The following is a 25,120-nucleotide window of genomic DNA, read 5'->3' on the forward strand; positions in this document are numbered from 1 at the left end:
AGTGTAACATATCAAAGTTTGCAGATGATACTAAGATGGGAGGGAAAGTAGTGAGTGAGGAGGACATAAAAAACCTGCAAGGGGACATAGACAGGCTAAGTAAGTGGGCAGAGATTTGGCAGATGGAATACAATACTGGAAAGTGTGAGGTTATGCACTTTGGCAGGAAAAATCGTAGAGCAAGTTATTATCTTAATGGCAAGAAACTTGAAAGTACTGAAGTACAAAGGGATCTGGGGGTCCTGGTGCACGAAACTCAAAAGGTTAGTATGCAGGTGCAGCAAGTGATTAAGAAGGCCAATGGAATGTTGGCTTTCATTGCTAGGGGGATAGAATATAAAAATAGGGAGGTATTGCTTCAGTTGTACAAGGTATTGGTGAGACCGCACCTGGAATACTGCGTACAGTTTTGGTGTCCATACTTAAGAAAGGACATACTTGCACTCGAGTCAGTACAAAGAAGGTTCACTCGGTTAATCCCGGGGATGAGGGGATGGACATATGAGGAGAGGTTGAGTAGATTGGGACTCTACTCATTGGAGTTCAGAAGAATGAGAGGCGATCTTATTGAAACATATAAGATTGTGAAGGGGTTGGATCGGGTGGATGCGGGGAGGATGTTCCCGATGATGGGTGAAACTAGAACTAGGGGGCATAGTCTTAGAATAAGGGGCTGCTCTTTCAAAACTGAGCTGAGGAGGAACTACTTCACTCAGAGGGTGGTAGGTCCATGGAATATGCTGCCCCAAAAAGCTGTAGAAGCTACATCATTATATAAGTTTAAAACAGAAATAGAGAGTTTCCTAGAAGTAAAGGGAATTAAGGGTTACGGGGAGCAGGCAGGAATTTGGACATGAGTCTAGGTTCAGATCGGTCATGGCCCTGTGGGTAGCGGAGCGGGTCCAGGGGCCGTGTAGCCTGATCCTGCTCCTATTTCGTGTGTCTAATTCTGTTAGATTCAGGAGATGGTTCTGTGATAGTAGATTGGCGGTTAGGATCAGATCAGCCATGATCTTATTGAATGGCGGAGCAGGCTCGAGGGGCCGATTGGCCTACTCCTGCTCCTATTTCTTATGTTCTTATGTTCATATTGATGGCGGTGTTTTGATCTTTTAACCCAAGGAATACTAAATCACCCGGTTTGACGAGTTATTTTCCTTCTCCTTTTATTATGACGTACCAATAATGCCATGAAGCTTTGTCTGTTCTCGCAACTTTTCCAAAAGTTGCTGTAGTAAAATAAGCTTCTAAAATAGTTCTTGAAGATCTGTCGGTCTCCTGTCTCCGACAGCTGTAAGGGTGAAAGAGTTAGGTTATAATGTCAATTTAAAAATTTCCACTTCTTCAACAGTTGTGGCAACAATGTTTGTGTCAATCCATCTGTCTCACTTTAGCTGCTTATTTTCATCTGTAAAAATGTTCAAAACAAAATTTGAAGTGAATCCTGACGACCTTTCTGACTGTTTCCTCGTACTACAGGCTCTCGTGGATTTAAACCTGGATGGAATCGTGCAGAACCCATGTACAAAAAAGGTGGGAAGAATAGGAAGCTTAAATCAAAACGCATCAAGCAGCAGGAATCATCTGACAGTACTACATCTCGCACTAACCATCATAGACTTCCCTCTTGGTCCCCATCTGCTGCCTCTCAGACTAGATATTCTGCTGTACCATTTACAACAGTTATGCCAACCTACCAACTGCCAGTATTTTCTGCCCATGGAGGCATGCCTCCTGTGTTTGACCCATCTCTGGCCAACTTTGAAAATGCTCAGGGTATTCATGGCACCACTCAGCCTCCACAATACTCTGCACCCCTGGTAACTCCTATGGTGGCATTTGTGCTCCCTAATTACGCACTGCCTCAGATGAATGACACTGTGCACTGGCCATTTTTTGCAAGTCAGTCGCCATTCCCTTCACAACTGGCCTTTCTGCCACAAATGCCATTTTCTACACCGACTTCATTCCAGCCTCAGCCACAGTTCACATCACAACATTATGATCCAGCAGCAGAAGGTGCGAAGGCACCTGCCTCAGAATCTCGAGGTGCCCCGTCGTGTTGCTGTACTCCACAATCTGTAGGACCACAAGGCCACGCGTCCCCTCCGTTATTCCAGTCCAGGTGCAGTTCACCTTTGCAGCTGAACTTGCTGCAGTTGGAAGAAATGTCCAAATCGTCAGGAGTTGCATTTGTTGGAATTGTAGGTGGAAATGGATCAATGGCTGATGGAGAAGGGATGGGCAACAGTACCAATGTTACAAATGCAAAGGATGAAGCAGAACTGGTAAGTGGCTTAGAAATTAAAAACATAAAATCTTTCCCTACAATTCACATTGGATCCTTGTTAATTTTTTTTTTAAGGCACAGAACATCTCAATGCCTTTTTTTCATTTTATAGGCATTGAATGTTTTGTAGTGTGAAGAGAGGTAGAAAAAAAAGGAGAGAACAGTAGAAATAAAAACAGAAAATGCTGGAAATACTCAGCAGGTCAGGTAGCATCTGTGGAGAGAGAAACGTTTCAGGTCAATGACCCTTCGTCAGAACTGGAAAAAGCTGGAGATCGAACAGGTTTTTAAGCAAGTGCAGGGGGAGGGGAGGAGTGGAAAGAACAAAAGGGAAGGTCTGTGATAGGATGAAAGGCAGGAGAGATTAAAAGACATTAAGAGATGGTTAAAAATGAAGAGAAAAGTAGAAACTGGCTGTAGCAGTCAAAAGCCCCACCGACCCAATGTCTAAAGCTATCTTTGGCCCCAGGGTGAAAGAAAATAAAGGGTGAAAAAGGCTTTGAATCTTTTATTAAATCTGAACAAGATTTAAAGACTACTGATCTTAAAATATGATAATGCATGATTAGGTAAACAAATACGTTTTTTTACTCCTGTACTTGGAATAGTTTATGGTACCTAACCTGAAGGAGCTAAAGTTTTCTTGGAAAATGTTTATATTTAGCGGGTCCCACAGGAAGCTCTGGATACGCCCTCTTCTTCAGCAGACCTGTCGGAGGTATTCTTTGACTAAGCGCTTGTTATTAATAAACACATACCCTTGGCTTTGCCTTTTCCTTCAATTCAGTTCTGTTACCATGCCTGTCTTAGTATAATCCGACAAGCTGGAATTTCCTGGTGATGTCATTGTCACTCACTGTTTAAATATAAAACAACTGAAATAAGATGGTGGGGATAAAGTGAGCATATAAATAGCAAAATGGTGTTAAAGGAGCAATGTCATCAAAAAATGTTTGATTTTCTAATTCAGTGAAGTTAAATGTGATTTATTACATTTTGGGGAGATGGGGGAGAAACCCAGAAAATAAATATACCTAAGGACCTTTTAAAGTTGGTTTTAGTGCCAATTTAAAAACCTTTTTTACCCCAGAGTTTATATTTAGTGTGAAAAGTTAAAAAAAATTGATCCAAAGTAAATGACCTCACACTTCCACACATTGAACTCTTATCTGCCACAGTTTACCCACTCACTTAATCTGTCTGTCTCTTCGTAGCTTCCTGTTTCTATCTACACAATTTACTATGCCTCCTAACTTAGTATCATCTATAAACTTGGATATACAACTCTCTCTTCCTACATCCAAGTCTCTGATAAATATGGTGAAAAGCTGAGGTCCCAGTATAGATTCCTGGGGAACATCTCTTTGTCGCATCCTGCCAATCAGAGTACATTCCCTTTAACAGCTACACTCAGTTTCCTACCTCAGAGCTGCCTCCAATTCTTTGCGCTTTTATTTTTGCTCATACTCTCTTGTGCGCTACCTTATCAAATGTCTTCTGGAAGTCCATATAGACAACATCCATAGACGCTCCCCTGTCCACCATGTCATGAACTCCACAGAAAATTCACCTAGATTAGTCAGACATGAGCTACCTTTCACAAATCCATGCTAACTCTCTTTCAGCAACTTATATTGTCCAAGTGCTCAGTCACACTGTCACTGCTGTTAGATTCCAGTCATTTCCCCACAACTGGCATTAAACTGACATGTCTGTAGTTTCCTGGTTTTTCTCTCCCTCCTTTCTTAAATACTGGAGTGACATTTGTGATTTCCCAATCCAAAGACACAATTCCAGGTTTTGAGAGCTGTGCACTAATGCATCTATAATTTCCCCACCTGTTTCTTTTAATACCCTAGGATGGAAACCATCAGATCTTGGAGATTTGTCTAAAGTCTCTCTCATTTTCTCCATTACCATTTTTTCATCGTATTAAATACAGTAAGTTCCTCCTCTTGACTTATTTTTAGGTTTCCCTCGTGTTTTGTCCTTTGCCTCTACTGTAAAAAGAAAAGATACAGGAAACGTTGTGCTATCCGGCAATCTGGAGCCACCGGCAAAAATCAGCAGCCGTTTATTATTATTTTTGTTTTTTTTTGCTTTGTTTGAACAGTCAAGCTGTTCAAGGTCTGTAGCTATAGCAACAGCTTCAGCTACAGAGCTTTAGGGCCACACCCGAGTGTTTAGAAGCTGTTGCTAAGCAACAGTGTTTGTTGTCAAATACGGAGATAAGAATCTCCGTATCTCTCAACATTAACTCTGGAGAGTACGGAAGTTTTGAGGCAATGGCAGCAGCTCGGTCCCGTGGGTGCCGGATAGCACAAAGTTTCCTGTACAAAGTGTTCATTTAGCAAGTCTGCCATTTCCTTATTATCCATTTATAGTATCGCCTACACCTATCTTTAATGGGCCCACCTCCCCCTTTACCAATTTCTTTTGCTTGATATATTTATTAAAACTTTGTTAGCTTTGATATCTACTCCATTTTTTAACCTCATTACTTTCTTTGTGTCCCTTTTTTGTTTTTAATAGTTCTCCCAGGCTGCTGGATGTCCACTTTTCCTTGCAAAGAGACTTGGAAAAATTAGGACTGTATTCACTGGGGCAGAATAATTTAAGGAGGGGGGATCTAATAACTGTTCAGAATTATGAAAGGATTTGAGAGGCCAAATAGCAAAATTATGGATAAAAGTATATAGAATTGGAATTAGTACAAGAAGCATAAAGGGAGCGGTTAGAAGAAAATTTACATGGAAAGGGTTATTAGGGTATGGAATGCACCGCAAGTGGCTATTGAAACTGGGTTGATCATGACATTTACAAGGGAATTAAGATAAATACATCAGGTTAAATATTGATAAATACAGCACAAGAGCATGAAAATTGGGTTAGACTAGCTAGCTATGATGTGGAACGAGCACCAGCTCAGGCACAATGGGCTGTTATATAAAACTATCCATCAGTGCTGAAGTTGCTATTGGGGATGGGGAAAGGCAGCGATTTTCATCATCATTATGTACAAACTAGTGGAGAATCTCATCACATTTCATTTAACAAATCGTTTGTTTTAGCATTTTTCTTCATAACGTCAGTACCCTTAAAAGGTTAACTTCTGGCTTTTAAAATGGATATAAATAAAGAAGATTCCTCTTCCTGGAAGATACTGTATTCCTGAAGTGTGAGAGAGAGAAAATATATTCTGTTTTTGCATTATTGCTGTAGTCTCTGCAGCTGCTACTAGATCCAAGACGTCACCAGTGTTTGCCCTGTATGCTAACAGTGGTCACATAACTGAATTGATCTAACCATCTTCACTGTGTTGGGTCTTGACAGAAATTTTCTTTCCCTGTTTCTCTTTTTCTCTCCCCCGCCACCCCCCTGCCCCCACCACCAATTCCTGAAACGAGTGGACTGATGAGTGACCTAAACCCAGGCCTCTGTTAATATTCTACTGTGTTCCAGGAGGATAACTTACAAGGTGGCAAAGACAGTTTGCAGAATTTACATTGTGGGTGTACCTGTGTCCTCCCATTACTTGGTGTAGCATGTTGGTTGACGAATGTTGTACAGTGCAGTGCCATTCAATCCAAAGCATCTGCTACTGAATACTCTGGTCATTGCCGCAGTTTGAAATTGTAATTGGTAAAATGATTGACTGCCAGTAGACTAAACATTTCTGAATTAATTTGCTTTGTTTTCTAAAGGCTGAATCTCCTGTTGAAGCCCAGAATAGTGATGCTCACTCCACTTCTACTGACCTACTGGACCTGTTACTTCAGGATTCTCTATCAGGCTCAGGGAGTGCCAGATCGACAGCCTCGGGCTCTTCAGGTTCTCCATCTAATGGTTGTGGAATGTCAGGAACTGACACGGGTAACTTCATACGGATAATGGTTTCTACTGTAGCAGAGTTTTGACATCTGCTTTGTTTTACCAAAGGTTAAAAATGGCCACAAGCTGGAAGTACTTCCTCTCTTTCCCCGCCCTACCCACCATGCTGCAAATCAAAATTAATACAAGCGAAGACATTACCTCACTACTAGGTTCATTTGATGGGTTTATGGATGGGGTGAAAAGAATTAGTATTCTTTTATTGTAAAGAAACTTTTACACAATTGTCAGTTTCCTGTATGCAAACTCCAGTCATTTTCAGCTGACTTGAGAGGTTAGTTCAATTTCTGAAATAAAATCTATCTTCGTTATCCTGGTGAGTGCTCCCTATTTTTTCTGATTTGCCCATATAGAGTGTGAGAGCTGTAGAGTGGGTATACTGTTGGGAACCCTGAATTAGCCTCCATGGTGTAGGATTTCCGACTGCTGCTCACAGTTGGAGCCTGTTGTGTAGGTCTTGACTTTGAGCAATAGTGTAACGGGCGAAAGCAAGTTGGCAGCCTTACATCTCTCCTGATTTTTAAGAGAGAGATGTAAAACAGGCTGCAGATTCGCTATCGCCTGTTTTACACTGTCGCACAGTCAAGATCTACCCGTGTGTGGGACGTTCACACACTGTTTTGTCCACTCACTTAATCTGTCTATGTCCCTTTGTAATTTCCTGCTCCCATCTACACAACTTCGTGTCTCTCAACTTCGTGTCATCTGCAAACTCCTAACCTCATTACAGCCTTGGTCCAAACATGGACAAAAGAGCTGAACTCAAGAGGTGAGAGTGACTGCCCTTGACATCAAGGCAGTATTTGATTGAGTGTGGCATCAAGGAGCCCTAGCAAAACTGGAATCAAGGGGAAAACTCTCCATTGGTTGGAATCATACCTAGCACAAAGGAATTTGCTGTGGTCATTGGAGGCCATTCATCTCAATCACATGACATCACTGCAGGAGTTCCTCAGGGCAGTGTCCTAGGCCCAACCATCTTCAGCTGTTTCATCAATGACCACCTCTCCATCATAAGGTCAGAAGTGGGGATGTTCGCTGATGATTGCACACTGTTCACCATTCGAGACTCGTCAGATACTGACGCAGTCCATGTCCATATGCAGCAAGACCTGGACAACATTCAGACTTGGGCTGACAAGTGGCAAGTAACATTCGCACCACACAAGTGCCAGGCAATGACCATCTCCAACAAGCGAAACTCTAACCATCTCCCCTTGACATTCAATGGCATTACCATCGCTGAATCCCCCACTATCAACATCCTGGGGGTTACCATTGATCAGAAACTGAACTGGACCAGCCATATAAATACTGTGGCTACAAGAGCAGGCCAGAGGCTGGGAATTCTGTGGCGAGTGTCTCACCTCCAGACTCCCCAAAGCCTTTCCACCATCTACAAGGCACAAGTCAGGAGTGTGATGGAATACTCTCCACTTGCCTGGATGAGTGCAGCTCCAACAACACTCAAGAAGCTCGACACCATTCAGGATAAAGCAGCCCGCTTGATTGGCACTCCATCCACCACCTTCAACATTCACTCCCTCCACCACCGGCGCACTGTGGCTGCAGTGTATACCATCTACAAGATGCACTGCAGCAACTCGCCAAAGTTCCTTCAACAGCACCTTCCAAACCCGCGACCTCTACCACTTAGAAGGACAAGGGCAGCAGACGCATTGGAACATCACCTACAAGTTCCCCTCCAAGCCACACACCATCCTGACTTGGACCTGTATCGCTGTTCCTTCACTGTCGCTGGGCCAAAATCCTGGAACTCCCTAACAGCATTGTGGGTGTACCTACACCATATGGACTGCAGCGGTTCAAGAAGGCGGCTCACCACCATCTTCTCAAGGGCAATTAAGGATGGGCACTAAATGCAGGCCTAGCCAGCGACGCCCACATCCCATCAATGAATTAAAAAAAAAAAAAACATCCTGCCAATCGGATTACGTTCACTTTATCCTTACACTCTGTCTCCTATCTCTCAAACAATTACCGACTCATGTCACAACCAGGTCCCTGATTGGCATATTCAAGCCGCCTAACTCCTGTTTTAGGCAGGTGCTGCAGCCACTCTGACGTTACAGCTACCAATTTGTCAGAAGGCATACTTCTGGGGGGAATCGGGTGCGAGAGGTTGCGCCCGGAAATTATACCCCCCCACCCCCAACGTCCATTGTACGGCCAAAAACGAGGCATGACAGGGATCAGTTTCCCCTGCATAGTCTATGAACTTAAACGTTTAACATAAGTGTTGATTAAATACTCCATAGAGCATCTGGGCAGGCTTGATTATCTTGGATTGTCCAAGGAAGCTTTATAGAACTTGCCCTTTGGTGATGAAATGGGATAAACTCCATTTTAGGGAAGATTGCATATTCCTGTGAATGGAGCCAGCCGTATTGACATAATAGCCTTTATTAATTCTATGGCCTAGAAATTGACTATAGCCCCGTTTGGGGCGCCAGCCTCGCCAGGGCGCTAAAAATAGCACCCCGGAAGCATTCACGGCCGCCCGCCGGAAATTCAGTTGGAGCGCCCCAAAGGGAAATGCGGCGCTACTGGAGGCGCCCCGCATCCCTCTTGGGGCGCTGCAACTGAATATCGCTGCGCAACGCGCTGCGGTACTGCAGGCCTTCCTCCCCTTAAAGGGGAGGGGCCTTGTGCAGCGCGATCTTGGGCCCAGCTGGGCCCCCGAGGATTGCGAGTGCCGGCAAAAGAGCCCGGCACCGAGGAGAAGTGCCGGGCTCTTGGAACGCAGTCGGCACTCAGCGCGGGGGGGGTGGTGCTCAGGAGGCCGGGGACGGCAGCGCGGAGAGGTGCTGGCAGGCGTCCAACAACAAAAATGGCTGCCCCGTACCTCCTTTAATTTGCGCCTCCACCGCCGCAGGTAGACCCCCCTGAACCGGTCGCACGTAGCATCCGCCATTAAATCAGGGGGCGCATCTAAATATCACGGCCAGGGCGCTGCGCACACCGATGATGTCATCGGAAGCGGCGCAGCGCTAACGGCTAGCGCCACCACTAGTGTCCCGCTGAATTTAGCGGGAGGTGTGGCCAGTGGCTTGCAACCCACTTAGCGCCCTCTTAAGGCGCTAACGGATGGCGCAGCCCACTGAATTTCTAGGCCTGTTTTCTTGTGTTTTTGTTCTTTAGTCTAGCCACTGACTGACTGATGATGATTTTCCTCTAAATTGAGGTATTTTTTAAATCATTATTAGGAAGTAACCATATAAGCAACACCAGCAAATATTTTGGAAGCATTGACTCCTCTGAGAATGACCACAAATCAAAAATAAGAACAAGCACCCAGAAGATTGTCCACTTCACTAATTGTGTCATCCAGGACCCGGTCTGGCTATCTATGGCAAATACCGATGAGCGAACCATGATGACCTACCAACTTCCATCGAGGTAAGTGCTGAAAGTCCAAGTGGAGATTTTGTTGAGTGGTATTTCAAAAAGCTCTCCATTCTGGAGCCGTGTGTCTGACAGTCTGCGATTATGCTAAAATTTTAAGGGGAAACTTATTTTGCTCAATTTTCACTTAACCCTAAATGTTACCGTTGCATTAATCCAGATGTTTTTTTATGTTACTATAGCTTATGATTTTAAACCTGTTTAGAGACTGCCTCGAGACTGACATTTTATTTTGAAATTCCTTGCTGTGATCATCTGAAAGTCTGCTCATTGACCCACTGAACAAAAATGGTGGATTCTGTGCAGTTCTCTACTTAATGATGTCACGTCAGAGGAGGTTCTACTTGTTGTTTGCTACCAAGCTGCCTCTGGCTGGTAGTTTTGAAGCATAAACTTGTTAAGAAGAGATGACTGAGGAATAAATAGATATCTCCTTTTTATAACTTGTTATCCTCTACATTGGGGAGACCAAACGCAGATTGGGTGACCGCTTTGCGGAACACCTCCGTTCAGTCCGTAAGGGTGACCCTGAGCTTCCGGTCGCCTGTCATTTTAATTCACCGCCCCATTCCCACTCGGACCTCACCGTCCTTGGCCTCTTGTATTGTTCCACGGAAGCTCAACGTAAACTCGAGGAACAGCACCTCATCTTCCGATTAGGCAGTCTGCAGCCTTCCGGACTCAATATCGAGTTCAACAATTTCAGATCATAAGCTCAGCCCCCATTTCATTTTCTCTTGTAATTGTTCCACTCCTTTCCCCGCCCCCCCCCCTTTCCTTTTGTTTCTCTCTCTCACACCTGGCAGCTATCTTTTGCCCTGCCAGTACACTTTACACCTAATCCCAGCCTATTACTATCTCGTCTAGCTTCTAATCTCTTTTACTTCTTTTGTTTTTTTTATTCTTTTGTCCGATCGCAGCCCTGCCTCCGATCTAGTTTCTTTTCTTTCCAGTTTTGAAGAAGGGTCCAACCCGAAACGTCAACTCAAATTTCTCTCCACGGATGTTGCCTGACCTGCTGAGTTTTTCCAGCATTTCCTGTTGTTATTTAGAATGTTGACCATTTGGTAGCTTACAGTTGCCCAATAATCTTATTTAACCCTTCCTGCCTCCTTCCCCTATCCTGTGAAAAGCAAACCTTTTGTGTTTGAAAAGTGCATTTCTCCACTAGAGATACAGGAATAGTATAGTGTGTGTTACCTGTAAGAGAAAAGGGAATCTCAAATAACTACTCTATTGGAGGGAGAAATACCAGGAAGGCCAATTTATATATTGATGGCATGAGAAATTGGAATCGTGTATATTTAACTGAACTATTCTTGCAGCATGGGGTAGATCTTCACCAGGTCTAAAACTGGTGTTGCAGGATTGGCTGCCTGTTATAGAAAAGCACCCAGTTTTTATTTCAGTTGACTTCATAGAAATAAAAATCAGGCAGTTTCTATAACAGGCAACCGATCTGCAAGGCCAGTTTTACGCTCGGGTGACAAGTTGAAAATCTACCCCATGGTCTCTGACTGCAGCAGGGTCATCACTATATTCGAACAACAGTACTCTAATGGTGGGAGAAATATCAGCAAGACCTATTTTCTTCTGAGGGCATGAGAAATTGGAATTGCATATGTTCGACAGAACTATTTTTGCAACATGGTCTCTGTATCAGGCGCATCACTATATTAAACAGTGCTCCTTATACTCCAGTTTTTTTATTTCCTCCTTTTTGCTGACTCTTGCTGTGGTATAATTCGATGGTCATTGGCAGTACTGTTATTTCATCAACATGGCTACCCATGTGCACGTAGACTAGGCGGTGATTGAGTGGCAGTCTAGTCAACCATGGAGGACATCAGACACACGCATGATCTCATCTTCACCCGAAGTGCACACATGCCAGGCCAGGCTCCCCACATAGGAGTTGTGACACCTAGCTGATTTTTATTTTATTTCCTTTCCACCCCCTCCCTCCCCATTTATTCCCACACTCCAGGCCCTGCGGTCTTGGACACATTTAGTGGTGCTCCAATCTTTGCCCTGGGTGAGATTAACTAACTACAGACTAAGGATCAGAGTTTATGTCAGTACTACTAATCTGCCTGGGGAGCTTGCAGGGTTTGTATTCCTGACGATGGTTAAATAATTTAACTGATCTCTGAATGCAATTCTCTGTAAAGAATAAAAGATGCCTGGTGGCGATTGCAAGGTGGTAATCTAATCTTTGGCTTTGGATAATATCAAAGAGCCAGCACCACATTAAGCAGTTTATAACCCTCTGAACTCCAGAGACAAGAGAACCATTTTCAAATTATTCCCTGCTATCTGTTATAAAGTAAATTAAATGTACTATAAATGGATTTCTGATTTATGGTCTGCTTTTGTGCCAACATTAGCTGTTAGCCAGCAATCTGTGCTCCATGATATGGAATAATTCTTGCATAAAAAGATAAGCAATTTGATAATTACAGCAGGTGTTTTGGAAATTATCTGTGCTGAATACCGAGTTCTGTTCCAGTTATGTACTTTTTTTTAATGCCTTATATTATATTACAACCATGAGACAGCAATCCAGCAGATGTTAGGCTTGGTTTCAGTTGCTAAATGTTTGTTATCTGTGATAGATGACTGGGACTTATTCTTAACCCCCACATTTAGATTTCGGACATTGCAGTAATTCTCTGCATACAATTGTTGCATACAAGTCTCATGGTGGCATTTGCATTTCAAGATGTAAAGTTATCCAAATAGTCTAATATAACTCGGCTGATAGTAGGAGCAAGTTGTAGAAAATGTTTAAAAAGGTTATAGGTCTCACTCAGTGCTTCAGATATTGGGGAAATACAGGAAACTTTGTGCTATCCGGCACCCACGGGACTGAGCTGCTGCCGTTGCCTCAAAACTGCCGTACTCTCCAGAGTTAATGTTGAGAGATACGGAGATTCTTATCTCCGTATTTGACAACAAACACTGTTGCTTAGCAACAGCTTCTAAACACTTGGGTGTGGCCCTAAAGCTCTGTAGCTGAAGCTGTTGCTATAGCTACAGACCTTGCACAGCTTGACTGTTCAAACAAAGCAAAAAAAGAATTAAAAACGGCTGCTGATTTTTGCCGGTGGCTCCAGATTGCCGGATAGCTCACCTCCGGATAGCACAAAGTTTCCTGTAAATGGGGAATTAGTACACCAAAGCATCATAGCTGAGTTAAGGCTTGCAGAGGACAGTACAAACCCACTGATACTAGCATATGAACAGTTAATGTGCTCATCTGAAGTTATTCTTCATTTTACCTGGAGTGTTAACCCGACTAGTTTAAATGGGTTATGCCTTCACTAAAATGGCAGGAAGAGTTATAAACTGACAGGTTAAGCATCATATGCAAGGATTGCACAGCGAAATTTCAGTGCTGAAGTGTGATTAGGTTTTTTTACATTTACGCATGGCATTTTGTAGTGGTCACTTTAAGAGACTATGGCCTAGAAATTCGGTTGGTAGCGCCAGCGATTAGCGCCTAAAGAGCCCGAGAATTGGGGCGTTACCCAATTTTCGGGTGGGCGCAGTGAATATAGCGCCACCTCCCATATTGAGTATCCTTTTAGCGCCGGCGCTAACACTTTGCGGGTGCAGGCAGATCATGACGTCATTTCAGTGTGCAACGCCTTTTTGGCGCCCCGGACCAGATATTCGGTGGCGCCCGCAACCATTCCGCCTGGCACTATTAGTGACAGTTGGATGGAGCGTTCCCAGGCCCTTCTTGGACTCGGGGGGCGCTATTTAAAGGGGACAGCACTAGTATAAAAGCTGCAGCCATTTGGGCTGGCCATTCTGATCATTGCTGGAGAGAGTTGCTGACCTTCTGTTGGACAGTAATTTTCTCATTTGAGCCTTCGGAGGCACTGGCACTGGCAGCTTGAGGGCCCGGCTCCCGAGCTGGTGATGCAGCATCTGAAAGCAGGGAGGTGGAAGAGTGGCTTTAGCAAAAGGACAGCTTGGCAGCAAGGGATGTCAGATTGCGGCAAGGCTATGACATGGGTCCACAGTGAGAAAGCATGCTGGCGGGGGGGAACAAGTGGAAGGAGACAGTTGTAAAAGGTGAGAACCTTACCATCGCTGTCGACAATGGGGTTGGCAGCTGCAGTGGTTACAGGACCACTCAGACATCCTCCAAGAATCTGGTGGACACTCTCCTCGAGATCCGTGAGAGTGACCACTTGTGGAGGTCCTCCACTGGTGCGAAGCTGGTCTTTGCGAATCCTTGCCAGCTTGGACTGCAGGGGAAAGGAGGGGAAGTTATGTTACATGATGCCCTGAGTGATCATCTCATGCCCCCCATGGTGCAAGAGCCCTTACATGACGTCTTGAGTCAAATGTGCATGTGTGTGCCCAGAAAGGGCCATGGGTGCTTGCTGGCAGATGGCCAGTGGGGCACAGCCCACCCTGTAGCCATAAAGTCAGGTGCAAATGAAGGGATGCAGAAGTTTGCAGAAACAACACTCGCCCTCACGACCCGAGTGAGGTCGTTGAATTTCTTTCTGCATTGGATAGGGCTCCTGGTCACCATGCTGCTGGAGTTGACCCTCTGGCATACATCCCTCCAAGCTCGTCGGTAGTCCTTATGATTCGGCCTCCTGCCATTGTCTGGGTAGAGAACATCTCGCCGGCGCTCCACTGCGGCCACCAATTGCTCCAGAGCCTCATTGGTGAAGCGCTCTGCTCTCTGTCTCACCTTCTCCATCTGGTCCAAGTTTTTAGCGCCAGAGAAGGGCCTGCGCCGATTCTGAGGCCTACAAGGCACAGAGTGTGGATGCTGGAGCTGGCCGATGCCTGGAAGTCTCGTGGTCATCGGTAATTGAGAGCACCTGCGCTGCGCCCGTCCGCTCCGATATTGGGTTGCGCCGGAAGTTTAGCTCCTTAGGAGTCCCATGTAATGCCTGAATTCGCGCCTCAGTCACCTTTAGGGGCGATAAGTTGTGTCTGGCTATAAACTTTGCGCTGCGCCAATTCTAACGCCCCAAGCGGGACTATACCCAATTTCTAGGCCTATGATTCATATGTTAAGTACAAATATTGCTGACCAGTTTACTTTTTAATATTTTGCTATGCAAGTTTATAAGTGCAGTGCAATTAGTTTGCTGATCATGATTGTTACAATTCAGGGACATTAAAACAGTTCTAAAGGAGGACAGAAAGAAGCTGAAAATGATGCAGAGAAACCAACCTAAATTCACCGAGGAGCAAAAAAAAGAACTCTCCGAGGTCTTTCCCTGGTTTAAGACAAGTATACTACCAAAGACCATCGATGTCACAGTAAGTATTGGGTTTTTTCCAAATTTCTTTAATTTGTTTTGGCAGGAGGAGTGAATTATGTTTTCATGGTGACGTCCTCACCCGTTTTATCATCTGTCACTATTCCGTACTCCCAAACAAAGCATAGTTCAGCCAAGTACTAGAACAGTAAAGTTTCTTCCTTTCTGTCTCAGCAATATGCCTTGGATCCAATCTCTCAAGCACCATTGACTGCACCATTGACAGCCATCCTTTTGGGCTCTAGAGGGAGATTGCCAGTTTTAAGGCTACTCTAGGCCCACGGCCCTTGGGCATAGTGCTGAGGCTGCCCAAACTTGCTTCACTTCAAAATCTTTATAGTCTGCAGACAAAAGACTTTCATTCCATTAGTCTAGGCTGAACTTTAACTGGGGTGAAAGGCCTGTGTGACAATCCAATCTGCCACCTAATCTCCCACAGTTTTGTCATTACTGTGCCAACTTTTAAACTTAATACTTCGTCAATACTCAAACCTGGGGGTAGAATTTCAGAAATGGGAAGTTTCTTAACCAGGCAGTTTTCCATTTTTTTTTAATAGTAGTACCTACCCTGAAAAGGGATTATCCTCCCATACTAAAGTGTTTTAAGATAAAAAATTTGCTTGTTCTTTTTTCCGCCCCCTCCCAGTTGAGTAACTGTAAATGAGGTAGAAGACTTGTGGCTTGTAGAAATACAAGGCATGAAAATTTTCAATGCTTTTAACATTACCTTTTTATTTGCACAATTGCGCATTTTCACAAAAGCAAAATATTGCGGATGGTGGTAATCTGAAATAAAAACAAAATTCTGGTAACACTTGGATCAGGCAGCATCTGTGGAGAGAGAAACAGAGTTAACGTTTCAGATTGATGACCATTCATCAGAACTGGAAAAAGTTAGAGATTTAACACTCCTGCCCTCTACCCTATCACAGACCTTTCCCCTTTGTGTTCTCCTCCCCCCTTCCACAGTTTCCCTGGCTCTGCACTTGCTTAAAAACTGTTCAATCCCTTCTTCCAATTTTAATGAAAGGTCATCGACCTGAAACGTTTCTCTCCCCACTGATGCTGCCTGACTTGCTGAGTATTTCCAGCATTTTCTGTTTTAAATTTACTAACACCTTTTGTTTGGTTCAAATACATACCAAACTACAAATAGGTAGAAAAGTTACCAACAGTACGTGGATATTTGGATCTGATTATGTGAAATCTTCAACATTATATGAAGGAGCAATTTGAAAACTTCAGCTGGCATGTAAAAACTCAATTTTGAACTTAAGTATCGCAACTTATATTACTTTGCAGTGTGCAAAATGCACCGTTTTGTATGAAACGATACGACCATCTCAATTTTTCTTTATCCATACAAGATGTTGCAAGGTTCCATGATTCTATTGAAATTTCAGCAACATTCAGATTTGATTTGTATGAAAATGGCCTTAAAGTGTTATTTTTAAAAACAAATTGAAATTTTACGGGGCTACTTGTGAATCATCATCTACTAAAAGCAATCTGGAGTAACTATTCAACCTTTTTAGCGAATGCAATCAAAAATGCCAAAATTACAATTTCATAGGATTTATTATAGAGTGCAATTGTTGCTTCAGGTAGTCAGTGTGTGGAATATACTAGTCCGAGTGCACAAAATAACACCTCTGTTTAAACATTGAGAATTGGGTCTGTTCCTGATTAACAGAAGTCAAGGGGGGAAAGTAAATTATAATAAAAATGAAAAATAGATTGAGTCCTGTGGTGATTATTCCTTGTTTAGTAAAAGTATTGTGATTGGTTGTTTGTTAACTGCCTTGGGATATATGTTGTAATCTCATTGGTAGTTGATGTCACATGATGTGTGGTGGCCACCTTAAATTCAGTTCTTTTCCAGCTTTGGTTGGGACTGGATGTGGAAAGATGTGCTGCAGATTTTAAAGTTAATAAAGCCTAGCTTTGGAAGGCAAATCTATTCTTTATTTCAATTTATTAACTTTATGTTAGAATGGAGCGATATCTTCAACCAGAACGATTCAAGGCTGACCCCAATTCTGCTGGAGTGGATGATAAATGGAAACATTGGTATTGTACATTTAAAAACTTTTTGGGCGTGTTGGATCAAGAGTCTCTAAATAAGCTGAATATGCTGATCAACTACATTGCTCCGGATGTATATAAATATATTTTGGACTGTAAAACTTACGAAGTGGCTATTTCTACATTGGAAAAGATTTTTGTTAAACCAAAGAATGAGGTATTTGCACGTCACCTTCTATCTGCCCGTAGGCAGCAGGTGGGAGAATCTTTGGATACTTATTTACAAGCACTTCGGTGCCTTAGTGTTAACTGTAATTATAAGGCCGTGACGGCTGAAGAATATAAGGAAGAATCGGTACGGGATGCTTTTATTAATGGATTACTGTCTAGATCAATTCGTCAGCGGTTGTTAGAAAATAAGACTTTGGATCTTAAAAGTGCTTTTGAGCAAGCTTCTACATTGGATGTGGCTCAGAGAAGTTCGGATTCTTATGCTCTTTTTAATCGGCCTGCGACTGGTTTCGGATGAAAAGGAATTATGTGGACTTAATGGGAGTGGTTTACTAGATTCTGAAACAGTTTCTACTTCGGCGGCTGTTGCCTCTAGGATTCAGAAGTGTTATTTTTGTGGGAATATCCGGCACCCTCGTCTGAAGTGTCCTGCTCGGGAGGCTGTGTGTAGTAAATGTGGCAAGAGAGGTCATTATGCACGCGTGTGCAAATCATCAGGTTCAATTACCTCCTCCTCTCCTGGTGTGGGAGGGCCCTCCTCTACCACCTCCTCCTCTGTGACTATTCAGCCTTTAGATAGGGCGTTTATTGCATCAATTTCTGCTGCATTTGCTCATGGCCTAAACAAAGCTATAGTTACGGCTCAAGTTAATGGGTTGGAAGTGAAGGCCCTTATAGATACGGGCAGTACTGAGTTTTATAAGTCTTCAGTTTGCGAAGGAGAAGCATTTGAAAATTTCGCCTGTTACGTATCAGGTGTGTATGGCTCAGACGACCCTTACTTCACAAATAGCTGGTTGTTGCTTTGTGAAAATGATTCTTCTAGGTAATACGTATACTGATATACGCCTATCTGTTTTGCCTAATCTCTGTGCGGATATTTTGATTGGACATGATGTGCTTCAGTTACACGAGTCTCTTAGTCTTTCATTTGGAGGGACTAAGCCACCTTTATCTATTTGTGGATTAACCTCTTTATCCATTTCTCCATTATCACTTTTTTCCAATTTGATGCCGGATTGTAAGCCAATTGCTACCAAGTCAAGAAGATATAGTAGTCAGGATAGAGAATTTATTAATTCTGAAGTTCAACGTCTCTTATTGGAAGGAATCATTGAACCTAGTTGTTCGCCTTGGCGAGCACAGGTAGTTGTCACGACTAACGAGAGACACAAGAAACGAATGGTGATAGACTATTCCCAAACTATTAATAGGTATACTCAATTAGATGCGTACCCTTTGCCTAAGATTGATGAGCTTATCAATAAAGTATCTCCGTATAAGGTTTTTAGCACTATTGACCTAAAGAGTGCTTATCATCAGATTCCTATTGTTAAGAAGGATCAACCATATACGGCCTTTGAGGCTGGTGGAAAGCTGTATCAGTTTTGCCGAATACCATTTGGTGTTACTAATGGTGTTGCTTGTTTTCAATGGGCAATGGATGCTTTTATAAGTGATAACTCCCTCTCTGACACCTTTTCATACTTAGATGACATCACAGTGTGTGGCAAATCAAGGGTGGAGCATGATTCTAATTTAAAAAGATTCCTTCAAGCTGCGGAAAAAGTTGGTTTAACGTTTAATAAAGAGAAATGTTTTTTTTCGACTACTGAGGTAAATCTATTGGGGTATATTATCTCGGGAAACAAGATTAAACCAGATCCAGAACGTCTGCGACCATTGATTGATTTACCTTGTCCTACTAATTCTAAGGCTTTGCAACGAGTTGTTGGACTGTTTTCTTATTCTAATTGGATTGCAAATTTTTCACGGAAGATCCGGCCTCTTATTCGGGTTACGACATATCCTCTATCATGGGAGGCCAGGACATGTTTTGAGAATTTTAAAAAGGATATTTTAGGAGCAGTTGTGCATTCTATTGATGAGCAGGTTCCTTTTGTGATCGAGACGGATGCTTCTGATTTTGCAATTGGGGCTACTCTGAACCAAAATGGAAGACCTGTGGCCTTTTTCTCACGTACTTTGAACAATAGTGAAAAAAGACATACTTCAATAGAGAAAGAGGCATACGCAATAGTAGAAGCATTGCGTAAATTGAGACATTATTTATCGGGGCGACATTTCACGTTGGTAACTGATCAAAAATCTGTGTCCTTTATGTTTGATGTTAAACATTTTGGAAAGATCAAAAATGATAAAATAATGAGATGGAGGATTGAGTTGGCATGTTACCATTTTGACATAGTTTATCGTCCGGGGAAGGATAATGTTGCTGCTGATGCACTGTCGAGGGCTTATTGTTCTGTGATTCACGGAGATACGCTTATTAATCTTCACAATGCCTTATGTCATCCTGGGGTTACGAGGATGATACACTTCGTACGCAGTAAGAATTTGCCCTTTTCAGTTGAAGACGTCAAGCGGATGACTTCATCATGTTCTATCTGCGCTCGGTGTAAACCGAATTTCTTTAAGCCTCAACGAGCTCATCTTATAAAGGCTACTTCTCCTTTTGAACGTTTGAGCGTCGATTTTAAGGGGCCTCTTCCTTCAACTACTCAAAACCCATATATTTTTACTGTTGTGGATGAGTTTTCAAGGTTCCCTTTTGCTTTTCCTTGTGCAGATGTATCAGCTGCTACAGTTATCAAATGTCTGACTCAACTTTTTGTCATCTTTGGGATGCCTGCGTATATCCATTCGGATCAGGGAAGTTCTTTTATGTCTTCCCAGTTGAAGGAATACCTTCAGAGTCGGGGAATTTCTACTAGTAGAACTACCCCGTATAATCCCCAGGGTAATGGACAGTGCGAACGATACAATGGGGTGATCTGGAAGGCAGTTATGTTGGCTTTGACATCCCAGAACCTTAAGAATACACAGTGGGAAATGGTACTGCCTGATGCCCTGCATTCCATTAGATCATTGCTTTCAACGGCTACTAATGTGACCCCCCATGAAAGGCTCTTTAACTATCCGCGGAGATCTACTACGGGATATTCGGTACCTTCATGGCTTACTATGCAGGGACCTGTGCTGCTTCGACGCCATGTTAGATTGTCAAAATATGATCCTTTAGTGGAGGAGGTGGAGCTGTTGGAGGCAATTCCCAATATGCTCATATTCGATTCCAAGATGGGAAAGAAAGTACCGTTTCAATTAAAGACTTGGCTCCTTGTGGTGGCCAGCCCTCTTCTGAGGATATTAACAATAGTCATGATTTAGATAATGTGGATGCTGTTACAGATACTACGAATGTCTCCAATCCGATTGCAGATAATTATACTTCTATTAGTCAGCCCTTGATCGATGTTTATGACCGTCCCAGTTTACCTTCTGATGGGATTTCTAATCTGGAAACCGTTGAAAATCGGGATATGGATAGCCTTCCTGCTGAAGATACTTCTGTGCCTTCTGGTGTGGGAGGGCAAGGAATTTCACCAAGGTTAAGAAGGTCGACATGAACAAGATATCCGGTCGACCGATTGAAAATGGACTTTTAAATTGATAGTAATGTTTTAAAATTGTTGAAATATTATATTATATTGTTTTAGTTGAGAGATACTTAATACTTATGTGCACTGTTATTATTTGTTGTTCACTTAGTATTGTGTCATGTAAACAGTTTTACTCTTGTGCATAGTTTTAGTTGTAAATAATTAATTATAAATTGTAAAGGTTATTTAGGTTGGAGTATATTTTAAAAGGAGGGGTGAATGTGGTGATTATTCCTTGTTTAGTAAAAGTATTGTGATTGGTTGTTTGTTAACTGCCTTGGGATATATGTTGTAATCTCATTGGTAGTTGATGTCACATGATGTGTGGTGGCCACCTTAAATTCAGTTCTTTTCCAGCTTTGGTTGGGACTGGATGTGGAAAGATGTGCTGCAGATTTTAAAGTTAATAAAGCCTAGCTTTGGAAGGCAAATCTATTCTTTATTTCAAGTCCTGAAGCCAGAACTAACTTCATTTATCATTGGCATATAATGGAATATAAGAATGATGAACAGGTTTATTGTACATATCTATATGTAGGGAGAATGGTGGTGATCAAGCAGAACTGCATATGGTTCAGTAAGGCATAGGGATTTACTCCAGAGTTAATGAAGCAGCCAATGTAATTTCCTGTGGAACATTTTGCTGTTTTATTGCAATGTTCATTCCAACAACACACAGCTAGTAAGAATAAATAACCATCAGGGCTGTGACTTTTTTGACAGACAAGATAGTTAAATATCAAAATGGGCAAAGAGGATTCATTTCTGAATTGAATACGATCTTGGTGTCAACTGACTTTTTATTCCTGATTATGAAAAAAAAATTGGGTTTAGTCAAAAATGGGCAGATCTCCAGGTTATCTAATTTAGGGAGAATGTTCTCTTCGAATAATTAAAAATGTGCAATGACTAGAAAAAAGGAAACTGAGGAGACAAAAATATTTTAGAAATATTTGCTTGTAATCTTTTATTCCATAATCTATGATTTTGGATGGAGGTGGGGCGGGTTATGGAATTGCATCAGCCTGCTTTGAGTTTATGTTGGATTCTAAGTCATCTTGTTAATTTAGGATTCGGTTTGCTGTGAAAAAAATGCATCACAAAGCAACTCGACGACATTTGATGTAGAAATCCATAATGTAGAGTTGAAAGGAATGATGGAGCCAAGTCACGATGTTGGCTATCAGCCCTTGATCTTTGCAACTGAAGAGCAAAAACATACCGAAATAGCAACCTCTAATCTGGAAATTGCAACAAATGCATTTGGAAACTCTGCAAGTTGAAAATGTTGAGTGTGCAAAAGGACTCCTGCTTAATAGGTATGAATGCACAAAACTCCTTTTTTGGGAGTTTCAAGAAATTGCATCTCACCTTAAGCTGAAGAAAAGTGTGAGATTTTGTGTCTTTTTAAAAAAAAAAAAACAGGTATTATTTAATACCATGAATTGTGTTGCTTCAAGTTGAATTATTTCTAAATGTAACTACAGTTTTTAATGTATATGTTCATGGAATCTGGTATTATTGTATCTGACAAAGCTGCCTTTTGTAAATGACACTAGCATTTCTGAATGTATTTAGTTTTTGATATTCTAGTCATTAAATTCATTTGACAGTTGATTATGTATTCATTTCACCATATAGATAAATGTCCTTTGTGGAGTTTTGTAATCCCTTTTACAAAGTCCATTAACTAGCTGTGTATAATTTTGTAGTGGGGGGGAAACTGTTCCATAAAATCAAATATTTTAGCAGATTGTTCTACTAGTTGGAGACATACACTGAGAACACTAGAGACTTGGAAATGAGCTGTAAGAATAATTGTGGTTTCAGATGTACATGCAGATCCCTGAACCTGGACATTCAGCTGTAGGCTTTAACTCCTCATTCTAATTTCTGGATGTTAATTGGAATATGTACTAAAGCTGGTATTTTCAACGTTGGACCTCACTGGAATGGACCAGCAAAGTCCACAACAGTAAACAGTTGGAGAAGTGCAATTACAGTGACGCACTCCAAATTCTGGGCCAAAGGAATAAACAGTGAGCCCAAGAAAGGCTGAAGTAAACTGAAATGAAGCTTGTAGATATTTTTTCCAATCTTGGGAGCCCACATAACCAGCAACAGTCCAGTGCTTCATTAAATCCCCTACTAGATAATAGTGTTCTGGCTATTGTGAAAGAAGTGTGTCATGTAGCAGTTGTGTATTTGAGGAGTCACAGTGTCACATGATAACACGTAGACGAAGCTTTACCAATTTATAAATTTTTTAGATTGTTGCATAGATTTCAAAAAATGGCATGTTTTCATAAAACATCCTATTTGTTAGACTTCCTTATGGAAATTAAAACTTTATACATAACTTGTTCATAAATGCTAGGTATTTTAAAAGTTATCTGAAGTAGTGTTAATGTGGTGTGAAATGTAAAAATTTTACAATGGATATGTTTTAATATTTGCCTTATTTGACAGTTAGGATTGCTGGTGTCCAGTAACACGTGAAATTTTACTATAGTGTGGGCATTATCTCTTGGTCACACACCCAATACACTGTGCCATGTGAACCATGTGCTGCACCTATTTCTATTGGCTACTGTGCTCCTCTTGGCCATTTTGCTGACTCTGCTGACTTCTTCCTCTCAACCCCTCCCTTGTGAGAGGGTTTATTTTTCATTATTATGGGAACATTCTGTAAACCAGGTCACTCCTATTTTCTCCTCTAGGAAAATTTTAATTTTCAAATTTAGTAGCTGGATTGATGCTCCAGTGTCCGCACCAGCAACATTACCCCGGAATATTAATAATTTTGTTTCCCATGCCAAATGCTGCTCCCTAATTGAAAAGATTGAACTCTGATCTTTTCCAGACTGAAGGCTGTTCCCTGCCTTTGCTAGTGTTGCTCAATAAATGATCGATTTAAAAACAACACAGTTTGATTTACTCTTCGGTATCCGCCCTGTCTCCAAGCACACATACACCCTTGTATGTGGAAGTGCCTTATTTCTATTTGGAGCCTCTGCTGATCATCTTTGTATGACCAGAAGCTTATATGGAGAATCATAGCCTAAAACACACAACCTATGCCCTACCACATTACGGTAGAGCATATTGGTTGATGCGGTGTACCATTGAGCTGTGCATGAGTTTTGAAAGTACAATGGATTTGATTATTGACATTTTCATTCTAATATTTGAAAGATTTGGTTACACAAACTCATTTAATTGAAGATTTGGAATTGTGATTTTGATACTCTGCCACTTCACAAACAGTGTCCTGATTTTTCTGGCTGCTGAGAGAATGGAGGTGCTGAAGGTAGAACAGAGATCTGATCTTATCCATGTCAATTGTGTAGCAGATCCTTCTCCCAAGGGTTCAGTTTGATTTTAAAATGCTCAATTTTCATATTTCTATATGGGATATCACCTACAGTCTTTATTATCATTTTGCTGAATAATTTTTGAGCAGTGGCTTCATTGGAATGCTGGCTTGAAGGAGATGCTGAGCGTGACAGTGCAAGATATCAATGACATCAGTAGAGTTGAACATTCACCCACGAGTTATTTAACCTCAATTGTACATAGTTCCATGGCACAGCTAAGCTGGGTAACTCTTCTAAACCAATACCCACACTATATCATCAGCCCACTGATTAACAAAGGATACTCACAAAATACAAAATTTATCAAAAGCATCTTAATATTAACTACAACTCTTGGCTTTTTTCTTAAAAAAAGAAAAAGTTTCTAATGTTGAGACTTGTTTTGAATATATCTTTATTTTGGTTATTCTGTAGGATTGAATTGTTTGTTTCTTTGAAGTTAATCTTGCTATGGCCTTTTTTAGAAAGGAAAAAAAATAGAAATCGTGAATTTGCATTGCTGTTATCCTTAATCCATAGAATCTGTGAAATGAGGAAACCGATCCTTTCCTGGTGGCCATCCTTAAATTCTGGAGCTGGTTCCCAATTGAAGGTTTCCTCTTCTAATGGGGAATTTTTATTTCTACCTTTCATGTAAAATGGAAAGTGAGATTGCATTTTTTTAAATGATAAACTTTAATGGATTTGAGCAGTGTTTACCTTACTGTTTTGGTTGCTGCCAGCCAAACCTATAGTACCTTTCCCTCAGTCTGTTGAGGAATTCATAAAGACTAGAAAGAGTATATATTTTGGTCACTTTTAATGTGTTAAATAGAAGCCTATGTTGCACCATCTTTTGTTCATTGTTTTATATTGCAAACACCTGAATGAGTTTTTTATAAATAAACTGCTTCACTTCGATCTTAAACTGCTTTGCGTTTGTCTTAATGTATCGTAGTGTCAGAATTTGTAGTTTGGAAAGCCCAGAAGTGTGGAAAAAATGTACACCACAAACTAAATCTTCTGCTTAAGCAGATCTTGTCCAGTGATTTCCTAACCGCTAAATAATTAAGCAATGATGTGTCTTTCCATCAACTTCATGTGTGTCTTTCTAACCTTCTCGTTTTCGTCAGTTGCTTTTAT

General features: G+C 41.7%; 1 protein-coding gene across 5 annotated transcripts in view; it reads left to right on the plus strand.

The window, feature by feature from the left end:
* per2 (period circadian clock 2) overlaps nucleotides 1-24,905 on the plus strand; it is a 96,650-nt gene extending 71,745 nt beyond the window's left edge. For 2 of the 5 annotated variants that reach the window (XM_085990525.1, XM_085990527.1), the window contains exons 20-24: nucleotides 1,480-2,288; nucleotides 5,995-6,163; nucleotides 9,409-9,601; nucleotides 14,755-14,905; nucleotides 21,692-24,905. In XM_085990525.1, coding sequence (XP_085846651.1) covers nucleotides 1,480-2,288; nucleotides 5,995-6,163; nucleotides 9,409-9,601; nucleotides 14,755-14,905; nucleotides 21,692-21,904 — 1,535 coding nt within the window. In that variant the 3' untranslated portion in view covers nucleotides 21,905-24,905. The other 3 variants (XM_085990529.1, XM_085990528.1, XM_085990530.1) reach the window with 3 other exon arrangements.
* Nucleotides 24,906-25,120: the final 215 nt, after the last annotated feature.

This window comes from Somniosus microcephalus, chromosome 6 (genome assembly GCF_052327205.1).
Source record: "Somniosus microcephalus isolate GS21.2 chromosome 6, FLI_Smic_1.0, whole genome shotgun sequence".
Classification (NCBI taxonomy): domain Eukaryota; kingdom Metazoa; phylum Chordata; class Chondrichthyes; order Squaliformes; family Somniosidae; genus Somniosus; species Somniosus microcephalus.